The sequence below is a fragment of the Struthio camelus genome, chromosome 7, assembly GCF_040807025.1.
Source record: "Struthio camelus isolate bStrCam1 chromosome 7, bStrCam1.hap1, whole genome shotgun sequence".
NCBI lineage: Eukaryota > Metazoa > Chordata > Aves > Struthioniformes > Struthionidae > Struthio > Struthio camelus.
Window position 1 is genome coordinate 4,007,547 of NC_090948.1, and position 15,803 is coordinate 4,023,349.

The window sequence follows — 15,803 nt, forward strand, 5'->3', positions numbered from 1 at the left end:
AGAAAAAGTAATCCAATTTAGCACTAATGCTACCTTCAGCTAATGCTAAGAAGTTCATAGAAGATTTAAATCATAATATACTCAATTATAATCTTCATGAAACTCATTCATGTCGTTAGTATAGTGCTGAGGTTCCTAGAGCAAATGAGGATTTCTCTGTTATTCTAAGTTTCTATTAGTTTAATTCCAAGAATATGACTTGAATTTCCAATTAGTTGAGAACCTCCATACCTAGAATAAGAGTTAATCTGAACCGAATTATGTTAATATAAACTGAAGTAATTTGAAATTATGTACGTGGATTTGTCAGCCAGACGGGGCACAATAACACTACCATTTTGCTTTACAGAGCAGTTCAGAAACAGAATTTCAGGAGTATACTAGGGGCTGGCAGATTTGCTCCCTCCCTGCCCTCCCCCTCTCTGGTGTACTGAAATGCCTTACAAGGAACAGTCCTAAAATTGCTCTGAAAAATAACGCTACACAGTGGTTTTTTTTTTTTATCATTAAAAAAAAAAAAACTGTAAGACACTAAAATTACTATGGTAACTGGATGTAGCTGCAGGAGTCTCAAGACATGCCCCCAAGGAGAGCAGGAAGAGAATAATTAGGAAGCAATTGTTGACCTTCTCTCCCACTTGGTTTTTAAGACGATTGCAGTAAGTCAAGCTGTTTAACATTCAGATTCAACTGGGTAGTATAGAATATGCAATACCGTTCATCTCTTTCAAAAATAAATCCACAGCAGATTGAGGATTTGGAAATGTCTTCAAGTCCCCTGAAGTACCACTCGTATCTCTAGATTCTGAAATACGTGACAGCTTGGAGAAGATTTGTGAAAGCTCGTTCCTGGGGGCAGGGGAAGAAGGGGAGAGTGGGCCAAGGGGAAAAGAGAGCAAGAACTGGAAACAGAAGCCATTCATATTTACTTGTGCTCCCTTGCGCTATTTAAGTATGCAAACAGAAAAAAAGTGTATCAACAAAAACAAACAGAAACCATTATATTACCAGAAAATCCTTTTACTAGGATAGTTCATCCTTAACAGGGACATGTTTTAAAGATATATGGCAAATTTTTTGCTAGTGTATGTTACATCTAATTATTTGTCTCAGGCTTAGGCCCATTTCTACACTTTTTTCCAGCAGAAACTTATCAGTTGTTATTATTTCTGAGTAACAGATACTTGGTGCATTTCATATAACAATACAAAAATGAGACTGAGGGCTCTGGCAGCAAAGCAGGTTGCCTTACCTCTGCCAAAACAGCAAGTGTGCACATTCTTGACCTGTGGCAAATACAAGCTAACTCAAAGGATGTGCCCTACAATAAAAGAAGTGAAACCTAAGTCAGGTCTCCCTGGCATTTGCTATGGAATAAGGGGGCCATACGAATAGCTGCTGGGACTCCGTTGACATTATGTCTGAACCTGTAATTCAGACATACTCACAGTTTGTCAATTAGCAGACCACATCAACTATATTGCTTGGTACTCTATGTATAATAATGTATTTCAGTAAAAAGAGAAAAGGGAGTAGAACTGCAGCTGATGGAATAGTTTCTTACCCAGTTCCAGACACATCGCTTATGTAGGTCCAGGCCTTGCTTGGTTTCATCCAAGGAACCTTTCCACGGGTGAAACAACCATTCCAGGACCTAAGCTGCCACTGAGTTCTCCCCCAGTTGGGGGTGAGGAAGTCATCTTTTTCCTCTTAGAAGACCTGCACTATATTCCCTACAATAGGCTTTTTTTTTTGGTTTTCTGTTTTAACAGCTAAGACCTGCCATTGGCATACTCTAGAGGAGGCCTCTTATCCAACTGCACTAGCATTCCTGAACTAGACAGGGTTTAAGACTTTTACTAATAAGCTATTGAATGGATTACAGACCTGATCTATTCTACATGACTCAGTGAAGCACTGTAAAACATTACTTCCATTTAGTTACAAGAAAGCAAGACGAGCTTACACAACTTTCCCCCCCCTAAAATCACACTAACAGACTGTTATTACAATAAGAGTTCTTGGTTCTCAGGGCTTACGCTGAGGGTCTTAAATTAGCTGACAGCTACATGCCAAATATTAAGACTCTACAGAAGTACATTAGTACTTCTGTAGCTTCTGTAGTATATTAGTAGCTACTTCTAAAATCAACAGGACGGGGGAAGGTGTAAAGGGCATTTTCTTTTGACTCCTTTTTACAGTGCTCATTTTACATTCCAGTATTTTTTCAAACTGCATAACAATCTCCCTGCTCCCTTTCCACGCCTCTTCCTAAATTGCTGCTTGTATACCAGTTTTCTCTGGATACAGCACTGCCTTCAGCATGGATCTGTGCAATGCAATACTTGTAAAATGCACTCAGGCAGACAAAAATCTCTTCTTGTTAAAAGCCCATTTAAGCGCCTATTTCAGTCCCAGGAGGACCACAGATATGTTCTAGTCTTACACTTTTCTTTGGAACAAACCTTTTAGATTTTCCCTATTGAAGTGAAAACTCTAGTGGTGTATGCACTGATCTTAAGATAGCCTGCTAAATCAGACATCATAAATGGGTTTTCAAGCTAAAATTTTCCCCTCACCATCAGGAATCTAGTGTCAGAGTTGGACCAGGAGACTCAGGTCAGTTCCCTCTTCTCTGCATCTAAGCAGAAACTTCTTGCCGTGGTCTGGGCTGTGAAGGCCCAGAGCACTGCTAGGCTTCGCTGCCCCTGGGCTGCTCCCCTGCCTCGCAGCAGCTGGCCAGCAGAAGAGCAGTTAAACTCTGCAGAGTCTAAAGACTTAGACTTTGCCTCCAGCAATCTCCCCAAAAAGGTCTGGAGTGCCTGAGACTCTTGGAGCATCAAAGACTGTACAAGAGTCCATCCCTCCTTCTGCTAAGAGGAACTACCAAGATCTGGCCCTGATTACAAAACAGGAAACAATCTCATTTGCAAAATTTTGCAGAGAGCAAGCCTTGCTCCATATAAAAGTGGCTGCTTACCATAAAGTCTCTTCCTTTCATCAGATTTTTTAACTGTACTTTAAAGTCCAACAAGTCATGCTCAAAACATTTGTCAAAGAGCATGGCAGCATTACTTGCACCAGGGGTAATGATTCACCAAGATCAATGACTGTCAGTGGCAGCCAAACGCATGACTGACTTCCACCCTTGAGTTCATGCTCTTGGCCATCTCAGTTACAACCTCAGCAATTTCTCCATCACATGCCACTACTAATGGCTGAGCAGACTTAAAGGATTGTTGTCTCACCTTCCCACTTAGATTTGCTATAGCGATTAGAAAGACACTGATACTGATCTCCAGTAGTCTTGCCTAGTTACCTCTCAATTCCTTTGCTCTAAAGGCAAAATTTTATCATGAACATATTTTTTCTGTCTCTCACCATTGCTAGATTTCCTGATGATACTCATTTCAAGCCTAGTGCTTCTAGTCATCTTACTTCAGAAACCTACTGTGCAATTTTTTATCTCTGACCTCACCAACAGCCAGGAAAGTGTATGTGGTATTGCATATATTCAGCCCCAACAGAGAAGGAAGGAAAAAACACAGAAAGCTAAACTGCTGGGGTCTGCCTCCCCCACCCCCAACCTTTCAAATCATTCACTCAAAATCAGAAGTCACATAGAACAGATACACAGTAAGCCTGTTATCTTTCATCCTTTCACAAGATGCATTTAATTTTTTCAGGTGCATTTGTACTTTGCGTTGCACCAAAAAGATGAGGCTTGTTCTCAAGTTGGATCTAAAGGGCACTTGCAAAAAGCACACTCAAATTGCCAGGCTGGAGATTTGCACAAACTGGGTTTCTGCGATAAAAGAACATGCCCACTACAAAAAGCTGCATTCCATATCTTCTAGCAGGGCAGTTAAGAATTGCCTCCTTAAAATAAGCAGCTTAAATACTTAAACGAGTACTTAGAAAAACACTGTTAGTGATCTCCAGTAGTCTTGCTTAGTTATCTATATATAAGTATGCACACACACACATCTCCTCTTTAAATGCCAGTTAAATGTATCACCTAAAAGGAGCTATACTTTTTATTTGCAGAAAAAAAAAAGTCATTTATTGGAGGAAAAAAAGGGGGAAAGGGACCACACTTTCTGTTTTCCCTAAGATACCAAATGCATTTCCCATTACCTTCTTCTCTCATTTACAGGAGGCAGCTCTGAAGGAGGAGGTTACTTAAGAGAATTGGTAGGTCTTTATAAACAGCGACTTTTGTCAAAAAAAACACCAGCTTGGCTAAGCAGACCTCAGGACTGAGCTCCAATGCCAAAAGGCAGTAGACAGGGTGGAAGCGAGGACAGGGTACAGAAACACTGCTGGGACACGCAGGGATTTGTTGAGTAAACCAAAGCTCAGCTAGCATTGACACTAGCAAAGGGCATCAAGGGCCACAAGAGAAGCTCCCGCTGCTAAGTTTGCAATAAAGAACAAAGGAGGAAGACACAGGAGCGCTGCTGAACACAGTGATTGATTTAATGACGGCAGTGCCATAATGAGGCTGAGATGTCTTATTTGCCTTGACGTCACTAATAACGTCTTCGAGGACTCTGTGTAGAAAGAGGGTTCAAGGAGGAGAGGAACTACCAGTAAAGGAAGAGGACTGAATGAAGGATATCTCGAGAAATCTCAAACCACACAAATCCATAGGACCAGACAGGATGGATCCATAAGATTGGGGGCAGGGGGAAGGGGTTGAGGGTGGAAGAGTACTGTCTCATTCCAAAACAGCTTAGCATAAGAGCTTTTCTGGTGTTCAAGTTAATCACAAGCTTCTTGTATTAATGAATAGCAACTGAGTTTTCATCACATAAGAAACAGGCAGTTCCCATTGTAATTCTTAAACCCAGCTTACATTTCCTTTGCTGCCACAAGGGCAGCTAAAGCACACTTTGGAAACACCAGTCTACACGCAGTTATGGGAGGGAGCCTACTCCAGCCACAGTTCAACAGCAAATGAGCTGTGTTAGACTGCTCCTAAGTAACCAGCATCAATCGCTCCTGGTTTTAGCCCCAGGCTCTCACTGTATTTAATGAAATAAGAACTAGTTGTTTCTTGTCAGGGTAAAAATGGAACTGGACCACATAAGAAATCAGTTTGAGAGGGGAAAAAGAGGTGCATTTTTCTTTTGCAAAAGGAGAGGTACATTTTCCTTTTGCTTTACCCATCTGGGGAGGACCTTTCTACCATCTGCCTGAATCCCAGAGAAAGCATCAAAGCAGTCTGTTAGGGGTTTTCTCCTTAGCAGTTCTGACTGTGGCTTCATAAGCATGATCAAAACAGAGTTTGATGTTCAGTTTAAAATCCTAACAGGTAAAAGGAATTTTCAAGATATAACAATACCTTTATGTGTGCATATATATATGCTTTAAAAAAAAGTATTTAACCAACTCAGCTGTAAGTAAAAAAAATCTAACCTTCTTTCCAGAAGTCAGGGTATTTTGATATGAGAGGCAGGTGGGCTGACTCATGATTTGAGGCTCTGAAGCAAACAGTAGTTTATCTACTAGTTTAGGGAAAAAAAACTAGACATCTCGAGTGTCAAAGCATTGATCTTGAAAACACACCTGCCAAATACTTAAAAGGGTCTTCAGTAAGAGGGAAAACAGGCTCTAAGCATTTCACCATCTCCCACATGCCCAGAGACTGAGCAGAGCACGCGTTTCAAAGTTGGCAATTCAAGTCAGAAACTAAAGCAAGAAAGTTTTCTCCCTCGGCCTCTTTTTAGTTAAAGAGGTCTAATTTAGATGGGTTTTCTAAGTGTGTATATATGTATAAAAATGCGTATGTATATTTCTCCTCTAAATTCAAGGAGAAAAACAAAAAGGAAAAACTGGACTTCAGTCACAGTTGAAAATGCCTGAAGATAACCTCAGAACAGGCACTGTAAGCTACAGTTGAGGGAAATGAAAAATGAGGCACGTTACGTAATGGTTCAGTCTGTGTATAACTTAAAATAAAAGAAACAGGAGTAGAGAGGTGCGTTTGTCTGTTCTAAGGTACCTGTGGTAAAGAGTGAATCATTAAAAAAAGGATTAAAAAAAGAGTCAAATCTGAACTAGCAGAGGAGAAAGCAACAGCTTTCCTCAAAACCACAGACGTGAAATGGTACTAGTGTTCCTACTCCACATAGGAGAGCTAATGCTTTCTCAAGCATGAAAACTGGAGGCAGTTTGTGTTGCAGTATCATAGGAGTACTTAAAATGTTAATTTGTGTGATTAAAATGCATGCCAGAAGAGACATTCATAACCCATTACATTCTGAGTTCAGAAGACACCAAGTCCTCTAAAATTTAACAGCCAGTCTTAATCTGCACATCTGTGTTCAGGACAGATAAACACATTCAGGTTGTTAATTATAACATAGTTGCAGAGAGTATCAAAGCCAGCCTGATAGCAGAATAAGAACATTCATACCTTTTCCTGAACATGAGTTTCCTACTTCCTTGGTAGGATTCAAAGAGCCTCCCCAAAACAGAGTTGCAAAGCAGAGCAACTGATAGTTTGAAAGCAGCAGATGGAACGGCACTAAATACTATGCATGGCCTGTACAATGCAGTTTTGCTAAGAAGAATGAAATTTTGTAACAGGTAAATCTGCATTCCACAGGTTTTGTAGGGAATTCGCAAAACAAGTGGTAAATGTTCCATTCACTTCAGGGCCTTCCAAAGCAGAACTACAAAGGAACAAGATTTTAAAAAATTGTTTCTGAGCAAACAGCAGCTACGGGAGGCACAGGCTAATACTCATGACAACCTGCAACTGTACTGTAGCAGTGCAATATACTTTAAGCACTCTACTGTTTAACATTTATTTAAAGCTTTTATGTCATAAAATTATAAAACTGAGCTTCCAGTCTTGTTTTGATTTAGGAATATTAGTAACAGGTTATCTAGTCACCCAAATATACAGTGTATATTATGAGATCATTGTACAATAGTGAATCAGTTATTTTTAGAACAACATTAAGACATCAGATGTTACATTTTGTGAAAATCTGATCTTTAAGCATACATATTTCCAATAAGCAGAGTCCTTACATGGCAAGATAAGACTGAACTCATTTGTTAAGCCTGATTTTTACAGATTTTTTTCATGCACTACGTTAAGGAATGAGGCTCTCGCTACTGTTTAAAAGGTTTTAATTCCGTTGAGCAGTTTGCTTCTCTGATGAGAGCATAAGGGTCACAACCAATAAAAACCACAGACTAATACATGGGCTTATATTTAATAAATAAAAATTTATTAAAAATATGCTCTCATTTATTCACAGTTTCAAGTCTGAAAAAGATAACACTATTCTTGATCAATTCAAACAAACAAAGCTAAAACCATTCACTTTCTGGTGTAAAGGAAATCCCAGTGATGGCTAATATTCACAAGAGTCTTGCATCAAAGCTAGAAAGGCACGTACTTTTGTGCAGGATAGTAACGGTAGAAGAAGTGTGTCCACATATTCAAGAGGAATTTTCTTGTACTACTTCAGTTCACATTATTGGCTAAAGTGTTCCAATAAAGCTTTGCTTACAAAGTATTTTCATTAAATATCAAACCAGAGCAACTGTGAGATTACATTTTTATGCAGAACATTTTTATCACTGCAAAAAAAGCCCATTACCTTTAAGAGAAAATTGAGAATTTCTCCAAAAAAAGTTTGCATCCGGAACCCCAGTTCAGCATTTCAAATGAAGAAACGCTAGTAACCAAACTATTACAGAGCTATCACAGAATAAGAAGCAATTCCTGTTCTTTCCCAGATGTAGAGTGTAACAATGTAGTAAGTTCTCCCCTGCAGTAAGTTTAAATATCACATGGGGTGGGGGGGGTGGGGGAACAAACCACTGATCCCATGCATAGCAAGGCACTGTTTCTGCTGTTTTGCAGCATTTTAAAGTCACTGAATTCCTACATTGCTGGCTTCACTATTTTGAGTCAGTTGATCCAGTAAACTTAAGATTACCTCTGTTCGTTCCAGCAGAGTCATGCTTTTGTTGGCAGTTGCACGCAACAGCAGGGAGTAAACTTGCTTGTTTGTTTTAAGAACTACTTCTTCTTCATTAATGCCCCTAAACAAAATAGAGATAGAGCTATTAAACTGTACCACCACGTTTTATTCTGCAAACTATCAAAGCGATTATTCAACAATAGCATTGATCACTCTTTCTCTGAAACGACACGGGTGGCGTTTTGATTTCTGGGTCTGTTACTTCCTTAGTTCCTACTGCCTACCATTTTACAGCATTGTAGTCAGAGTCGCTGTTCATACTGCAGAAGGAATGAGTTCCAATTTTTCCTCAGCTCCGGTCTGTCCATATAATTAACTCCTAATCCCAAATCACATCCTAACCCCTCCAGTCAATGTCTCAATACCAATTCTCCATACTTTCGTCTAAATCAGCGTCTATCTTGATCATACCTAATGCAAACAGATACCTGAACATCCATGAGATGCCAGAGGGAGAATCAGAAGGTTTTATTTGCGCGTGCACCAGTACCTGCCATTAATTCTGCCCTCTAAACTACGACAGGCATCACCTTCCTGTTCAAGTCTGAAGCCCACCATTTGGCCTTCTGTAAACTGTTTCCAGAGGAGAGATTTTTCTGTGCACAATACCTATATGCAAAAGAACTTCTCTTTTGCTACTTAAGTCTGCACTTGAGGTCCTCAACAATTTTTTCTCATTTGACAAAAGTCACTGTAAATCACTTACCACAGAAGTGCTTGGCTTATTATGTCAATGTGGTCACCCTCCCCTCTTGCCACCCAAAAAATCCTAACAATTAAGCGGCCCTAAACTTGGGGGGGGGGGGGGGGGGGAAGAGTGCTACCATTGGTATCGTAAATAAAGAGTTTGTGTGTAAGCAGCAGTCAGTTTAATTGTAAATGCTTCAGAAATCACTGAGAAACCATGAAGCAGTTAAATTCATAATGCTTGGCAGAAATCAGAGACAGGTTTATTACACAGAACAGGTAGTCAATAAAGAGCCAGTGAAATGCAAAGTTATTTCCAGGATAAATTACAAGAATCCCCATAGTTAAGTATTACTTTCAATTACTGCTTTCCTCTGATTTACATAGTCAAATTCAGTTACGCTCATGTGTTTAACTTTTAGAAGGTAAAACTGTGATTTCATCCAGTTTTATTGCTAATATGCAAGTTTCACTACTGAATATTGGTTATGTGTTCCTCTGCTCTCTGCCAAAGTGCATCTGAGACCCTGAAATAGCATTTGCAAGTTCTAATTTCCTCCCTTTTCAGCCTGCCCGTTATTAAAGCGGAAGGCAGACATTATTTTCTCCTTCCACAAAGCAGAACTGAGGCAATGTAAACAAGACATGCACAGGAAATATTAGAAAGGTTAAACAAAAAGTAGACTTAAGCTTAGCCTCAAACCACCTTTATGTTAAAAAAGTTAATATGTTACAGCAACAATCCTATTTCATAGTATTCATATTAAAACTGAAACACGTTCCCTATGTAGGAAATCTTCATTGTAAAACCCCATTCAAGAGAGATTATGATGGCAAAATATGTTTAAAAAACAAAAAACCCCAAAGATTTTGTATACAATATATACCCAGCTTATGAGACAATAGAACTGAAACAATTGCTAGTACTACTCAATTATTAGGGACATCTACTTGGTTAGAAATGAATTATACTTCCCTAATCCTCTGCATTTCACACATTCAGATTGCCACCTTGTGGAAGCTTTTCTTTAAAGCTGAATGCACCCAACAGTGCACTTAAACCACTGCTTAAGAAAAGAAAAAACACAAAACAAAACACCACTGCAACTTACTGTGCAGAACAATGAATTAATTTCACAGTTACATGCTTTGCATAGCATCAGCAATAGCATGTTGCTGTAGCTTCTATAGTCAAACATATTGGCTACCGAGAGAATAAAAGGTCACTTTTGGGATCCAGACAGTACAACACACACATTCAGATCTACCTGACAGAAGCGATACTGGTGTAAGGAATCACATTACCATGACTAATCACAACACTTGAAGGCCAACACAAAAAAGAGAAGCCGTGTTTGCTCTGAACCCGCAGCAGCAAGACAGAAGATTTCTTCATTACATTCCACTAGGCACTGGCAAATGCTTTGTATGAGTATTTTCTCCATGCACGTTCTTCTCTATTCTTAGCGCTAGTGACATTCCTACATTTATTCTGCAGTACTTTTCATGCTAAAATATGTTGTCACTGGTATCTTTTATCATCAAGGTATATCAGAAGATCAGTAGTATGCAGGAGTTTCTCCCCCCTACCAATTCTAACTTGCTCTGTCACAGATAAAGACCAACATCAGCAAAATTAAGGAAAAATGCACATGTACATTTCAGACAACTATTATTATTAGGGAAATTATTATTTTCCTACTTGAATACAGTCAGTATGATTTTTTTGTCTCTGCTTAGTCCTGGACTCCTATCAGGAAAGGACAGATTAAAAAAGCTGTCTAGTCATACACAGTAAATAGGCTTCTTGGGTCATTCCCTCAATTATACACAAAAATCACACATAAAACATTTAGACTTTGGATGATCAAAGCACATCTCAGCTCTTCCTACACACAGGAGAGTCAGTTCCAGAAAAGAATTTAAGTGAAGTAAACATCACATTTCCTTGCATTATGCCCAAGTACATACTTTGCAGATGTACAAGAATTATATCTGAACAACACATTTTTTCCCAATGTATATCAAGGTTCAACCTACCCAATTTTCTTTTTTGCTGAAGTTAACAATTTAACAGACTGTAGGAGAAGGAATGACATTCTGGACTCAAAAATACTAAGCAGTTTCAATACTTCCTCTTGGTTAAGGCCAGTGGAGGAATCATTAGCTGTTGTATTCTCAGCATTACTTTTATCCTTGCTCAGCTAAAAGGAAAAAAAAAAAAAAATCATTTCACTCAACTCCATCATCAAAAGCTGTTTCAATTAAGCTGGAATACCGCATTTGCTCTTTGTCTTACTCTTTAGAAGAGTAGTACCAATATCATAATTATGGCGCCCTATTTAAGGGGCTTCAGTAATTAGCATTATATCCCACACTGTTTAGAAGTTATGCCAGCTGCCTGTGCTCTATAGACCATGATGTTAGGCTTTAGTGAGGAAAACATGGACTCAAATAGATAACAGATGAACATGCGCCAGTAAGTAGAGTGGGTAATTATTTATTTCGACATCAAGCACCTGTTAACACTGACTACTGATAACCCTCCACATTTTAGTATTTTAATATTAAATATACTATATGTGGAGAATTCCCATTTATGTTGTATGTGAATCTAAGTTCTTTAAATGGACTTTTAAGAGATAATATACAGTTCTATATAACCCAACGTAATCAAAAAGAGTCAGCACATCTCCATATATAAACATGTTTCAGTCAATCTCTGCAGCACAGGGCAATTCAGAAGTTCAAACAGTACCCCTATAAAATGTTGTCAACTTTAGTAAAGTGTTTTGCATTCTGTTCCTAAGATTACACTAAAAAAAACCAAACAAAAAACACACACACACCCCTCTGCATCCAGCATATCAAGAAATGCTGGATGCACACTTCTAGCTCCATCACCTGTCCAGCCACCACAGTATGGCATGAAGAGACAGAACCTTTAACACAAACTCAAAGAAAGGTAAGTTCTAAAGTATTTTTTTTAATCCAGTTCCATTTACTGCAGCAGGTCCAAACCCAGTTCATACTGTTTAGCATCTAGCTTTACTGAAAAATAACCACGCAACATCTTACTTCCCAATTGACCAGTTTTACGTGAATGCACAAGATAAGGGAGTAGATAATCAGATCACTTATCTTTCATTTACCTGTTCACACTCTGCTGCAAGCTCTTTTCTGATGAGCTGAAACGCACACTTAGTTTTCACCATTATATCCAGGGCGCCAAATAAAGTCTTTAATTTCCCAGCATTGCTGTTCTGACCTTAAAAAAAAATTTCAAGAAAATGAATAGCTTACATTCCAGCACATTTTCTTCCATCCAAAGATTAAGAGTTCTCATGAGAAAAGGTCTGTACTGTTCCAATCAATTGAAAACCCATAAGATAAAAGCATCTTTCCTCTCTTTGGAAGACAACTGCATTTTGGAGAAGCAGACTATTCCCGACTTCATAAATAGAATATCAAAACAGAATAAAGCAGTTTTTTGATATTTTGGACAACTGTTGTAGAAAGATCAAGTTAGACTTACTCGCCATTTGAAATTCTGCGAATGCCACTCTTTCCAGTTGCACACGAAGGAACTCACAGGGTGCATCCTTTAAGAGCTGGAAGAGTCTTACTGCTTTACTATAATGAAGATCAGCAAGGACACGATGTTGTTTCCTCAAATGTTCATCACCAACCTGCATTCAAAGTAGGGTACATAAGTCTCTAGACAATTTATATGTTCATGAGAATCATTAAAACAAATAAACCTAATTATAGAGAACCTGAAGTACCAATAATCGCTCCCCAGCTCATTCGAAAATGGTTCATCTAAACATCTGTACATTTCTAGAATATGTCACTAGACTGTCAAAGTTACTATATTTTCCACAAGCTAATCATAAAGAACAATTAAAAAAAATCAGTGCATGGTTGCATGTTGCTTTCTAAGTTTTTCATCAATCATATGCAATCAGCCTGCTGCTAGAAAGCGAGCAGAAGTATGAGAAGAGTAGCATAGAAGCAAAATAAAACCTTAGGAGAATATTTTTCATCAACCACTTCCATTAGGGGAGCGTGGAAGTGCCTAGAAGACATGGAATCCAAAGGCTCACTATGTTTTGCAAACGACAGTCTGCTCTCCCAAGTAACTGTGTGCTTTACAATGATTTGCAAATAAATCATTTAAATATATCACAGCTATAGATAGAAGGATAAATACCAATTTCCACACAGACCACACCTTTCAAGGATACACCTTCAAAAAGCCTCAAACAAAAGTTTGTACAAATACCTGGTTTCTCAGGCAACTATGATACATTGAAGCAAGCCTGTGGTGGATGGTTGCAGCCCGGTATTGACAGAGAGGCTGTCGTGGAGACACTGTATCAACATCACAATATTTCAAAGATTTCATCATGGCTTCACTAACTTCCTTTTCTATCTACAAGGGAAACAAAATGATGTAGTGTGATTACTTTGAAACAAGAACACCACTATGTGAAAGCATAAGGGTTTAATCTTTAGCTCTTACTTAAAAGACAAAATACGTACATGACTAGACATGTTATAGTTTGCAAGAACTACTCCCAACAATTTTTTTATCCAATACAGGCTTAAAAGTTAGCCCAACATCATGAACCAAAACATAAAAAACTAAGCTGCAAGCAAAATTGATGAAGCTTTTTATCAGTTGTCACAAATCCTCTATTACCTGTTCCTGGGCCTTTCTAGATAACGGAGCATAATCCTGCTGTAGAGTTGCCATAGTAAAATATGTCGTAGAAAGCTCCCAGTTTACAGAATCCCAAACAGCTGGATGCATCTCTCTCTTACCTAGAGATCTTAATGCCTTCAGATAGTAGTCAATAGCCTATAGATTATAAAATAACAAATACAGTTACTGCCTATATTTATATCCACTAGAAAACCACTCCCCTTTACTCTTTCTTAACGAAAGAATTCAAATCATATTTGAGCCCCTTTCAGTATTTTCCTTATACCCATTCATAAGGTTAATCATAGCCACATGTTTCAATCTTCTGTGTTTACCAGCTGCAAAACACAATACAGGACCTGAAAAACCACAGCACTCAGAGGGATGGAATCAAGCCTAAACAACAGCATGAACAGAATCTTCTTAATCTTCGAAACCATGAAAAACTTGCATTTGTGAAACCAAAAATAGTTTCCCTCTGCACTCATGAGGTGTAGCTATCTGAACAAAAGTCTTATCAGTCATCAGCCCATCTCTAAAACAGCTCCGTAAGCATGCCGTGAACTTTGGGAGATCAAAGCGCAGGAGAGTGCTGGAAAACCAGGATGGGACAAAAGATTCCTAATTAACATTTCAGCAAATTAAGTCTTAACTTAACTTACAAAGGAAACAATGCAGCAGCTAACTCTGTGCATACAATAAAGTGGAAAAGAAAGGGAACAAGAGCATGCAGGTAGATCTTTTGCTTCAGGGCTTCATTGAAGCACCCTTCCTCCCCCACTATTTTAAAGAGCAAAGCCAAAGTTCTACCACTGCCATATCTCAGGATCTTTGTATGTATTTTGCAAAGTCCAATTTGCCTAATTAAAATAAAGTAATTGTAGGTAGTTACTGGACAAGCAAATAAAATATCCTAAGTGCTAATATTTTCCTAAGGAAGAACCAACTTTAAATTATTATTACCAATTCTCTTTTCCAGGTACGCTAATTTTTGCTCTCTCCTCACTATGATACTAAGCCATCGAGGACCAGTTAAAGGTATTCAGTGGCATTTTAAATAGGTTTTCTTTGTTAATTTATCTGATTTTAGGTCATGGGCACATCGTAAGACCAAGGAAAAGAGTTCTCATGTTTTCTGAATGATTACATGCTACAAAACAATAAAACCTGTAAGTGCTCAGATCAGCAGTGCAACATAGCAAATTGCAGCTTTAAAATGAAGTATTTATATTTAAAAAGCTAAATAGTTATTTTTTCAGCTAAGCTTCAAGCCTATTTAGTTAGTATTAGAAAAATGGGGGAGGGGGAAGAAAGATATCACAAGTTATTAATTATGACTTGTCTTTACAATAAAGTAAAATTACTTTGAAAACACACATTTGCCTTTGATCACTTGGTTTTCATGTTCAATAAAAAAAATAGTGGCTTACAGATATTTGCCTTACATACTAAACACGTGAGACCATCCCTTTTATTTTGGGACAGAAGTCTTTAGTACTAATTTGCTCTTAATTCTTACAGGGACAAAGGTAAGATTTCCAGCAGACTGATACTTTCCTCTGTGTTTTAATTAATATGAAGTCAGCACTTTTGGAACCTCCTATAATTTTGCAGTTGCTATATTTAGATGATTTTGCAGTGGAGGCGTTTGCAATTTATCATTATTTAAAGGACCCGAGGATATTTACAAAAATTATACAATAAAGGGCGTACTAGGGTATTCTTAAAATAATTTTAAGTTACCTTATTATAATAAAGGGCCTCTTCTGGGGAAAACTCTCTTTTGAAGTCACCTTCAGCTGCACAGTGGGCTTGAGCACAAATTCGCATTAGTCTTCCTGTGTTGCACAGTAGAAGAGCAGCATTGGTTGCATCATCAATTGACTCAAAGTTTTGAATTCCTTTTTCAAAACAAGAGAAACTTTTCTTCCAGAGTTGCTGTTCTGCTGTCGATACGTTTTTACTCACTAGGAACAAAATACAAGCCTCATTTCACTCAAAATTCTTAAGCGATCCTGAACAAGCATTTCTACTATTTTTCTCATAAGTTTCTATAAGTGACCTTTCAGAACGTATGGGAATTTTGTAGACCCAAACCACAGAAAATAATTACAAATTCCTCATCACTTAATTTGTGGCTTTTTGACAAACAAATATGAAAATTAGTACCAAAACCACACTATTACACATACTATAATTTCAAAAGAATTGTGATGCAAAAAAAAAAAAAGAGCGGAGATAACAGGATGAAAGACAATTCAAAGCTATTTCACAGTAATATTTAGGGTATTACAAGTTTATAGAACTACAATATGAAACAATAGCGACTTTTACAGAAAGTTAGTATTAAGGATTTGACATCAGCTAAATTGTATTTTGGCAAAATACAGAGATGACAA

General features: G+C 38.0%; 1 protein-coding gene across 1 annotated transcript in view; it reads right to left on the minus strand.

Annotated features, from left to right (window-relative positions):
• Positions 1–68: 68 nt before the first annotated feature.
• EDRF1 (erythroid differentiation regulatory factor 1) overlaps positions 69–15,803 on the minus strand; it is a 39,809-nt gene continuing 24,074 nt past the window's right edge. The window contains exons 19-25 of the mRNA XM_068951455.1: positions 15,148–15,371; positions 13,402–13,560; positions 12,982–13,131; positions 12,232–12,385; positions 11,849–11,964; positions 10,737–10,900; positions 69–8,070 (exon numbers count right to left, since the gene is read on the minus strand). Coding sequence (XP_068807556.1) covers positions 7,899–8,070; positions 10,737–10,900; positions 11,849–11,964; positions 12,232–12,385; positions 12,982–13,131; positions 13,402–13,560; positions 15,148–15,371 — 1,139 coding nt within the window. The 3' untranslated portion in view covers positions 69–7,898. The remainder of the gene's footprint in view (positions 8,071–10,736; positions 10,901–11,848; positions 11,965–12,231; positions 12,386–12,981; positions 13,132–13,401; positions 13,561–15,147; positions 15,372–15,803) is intronic.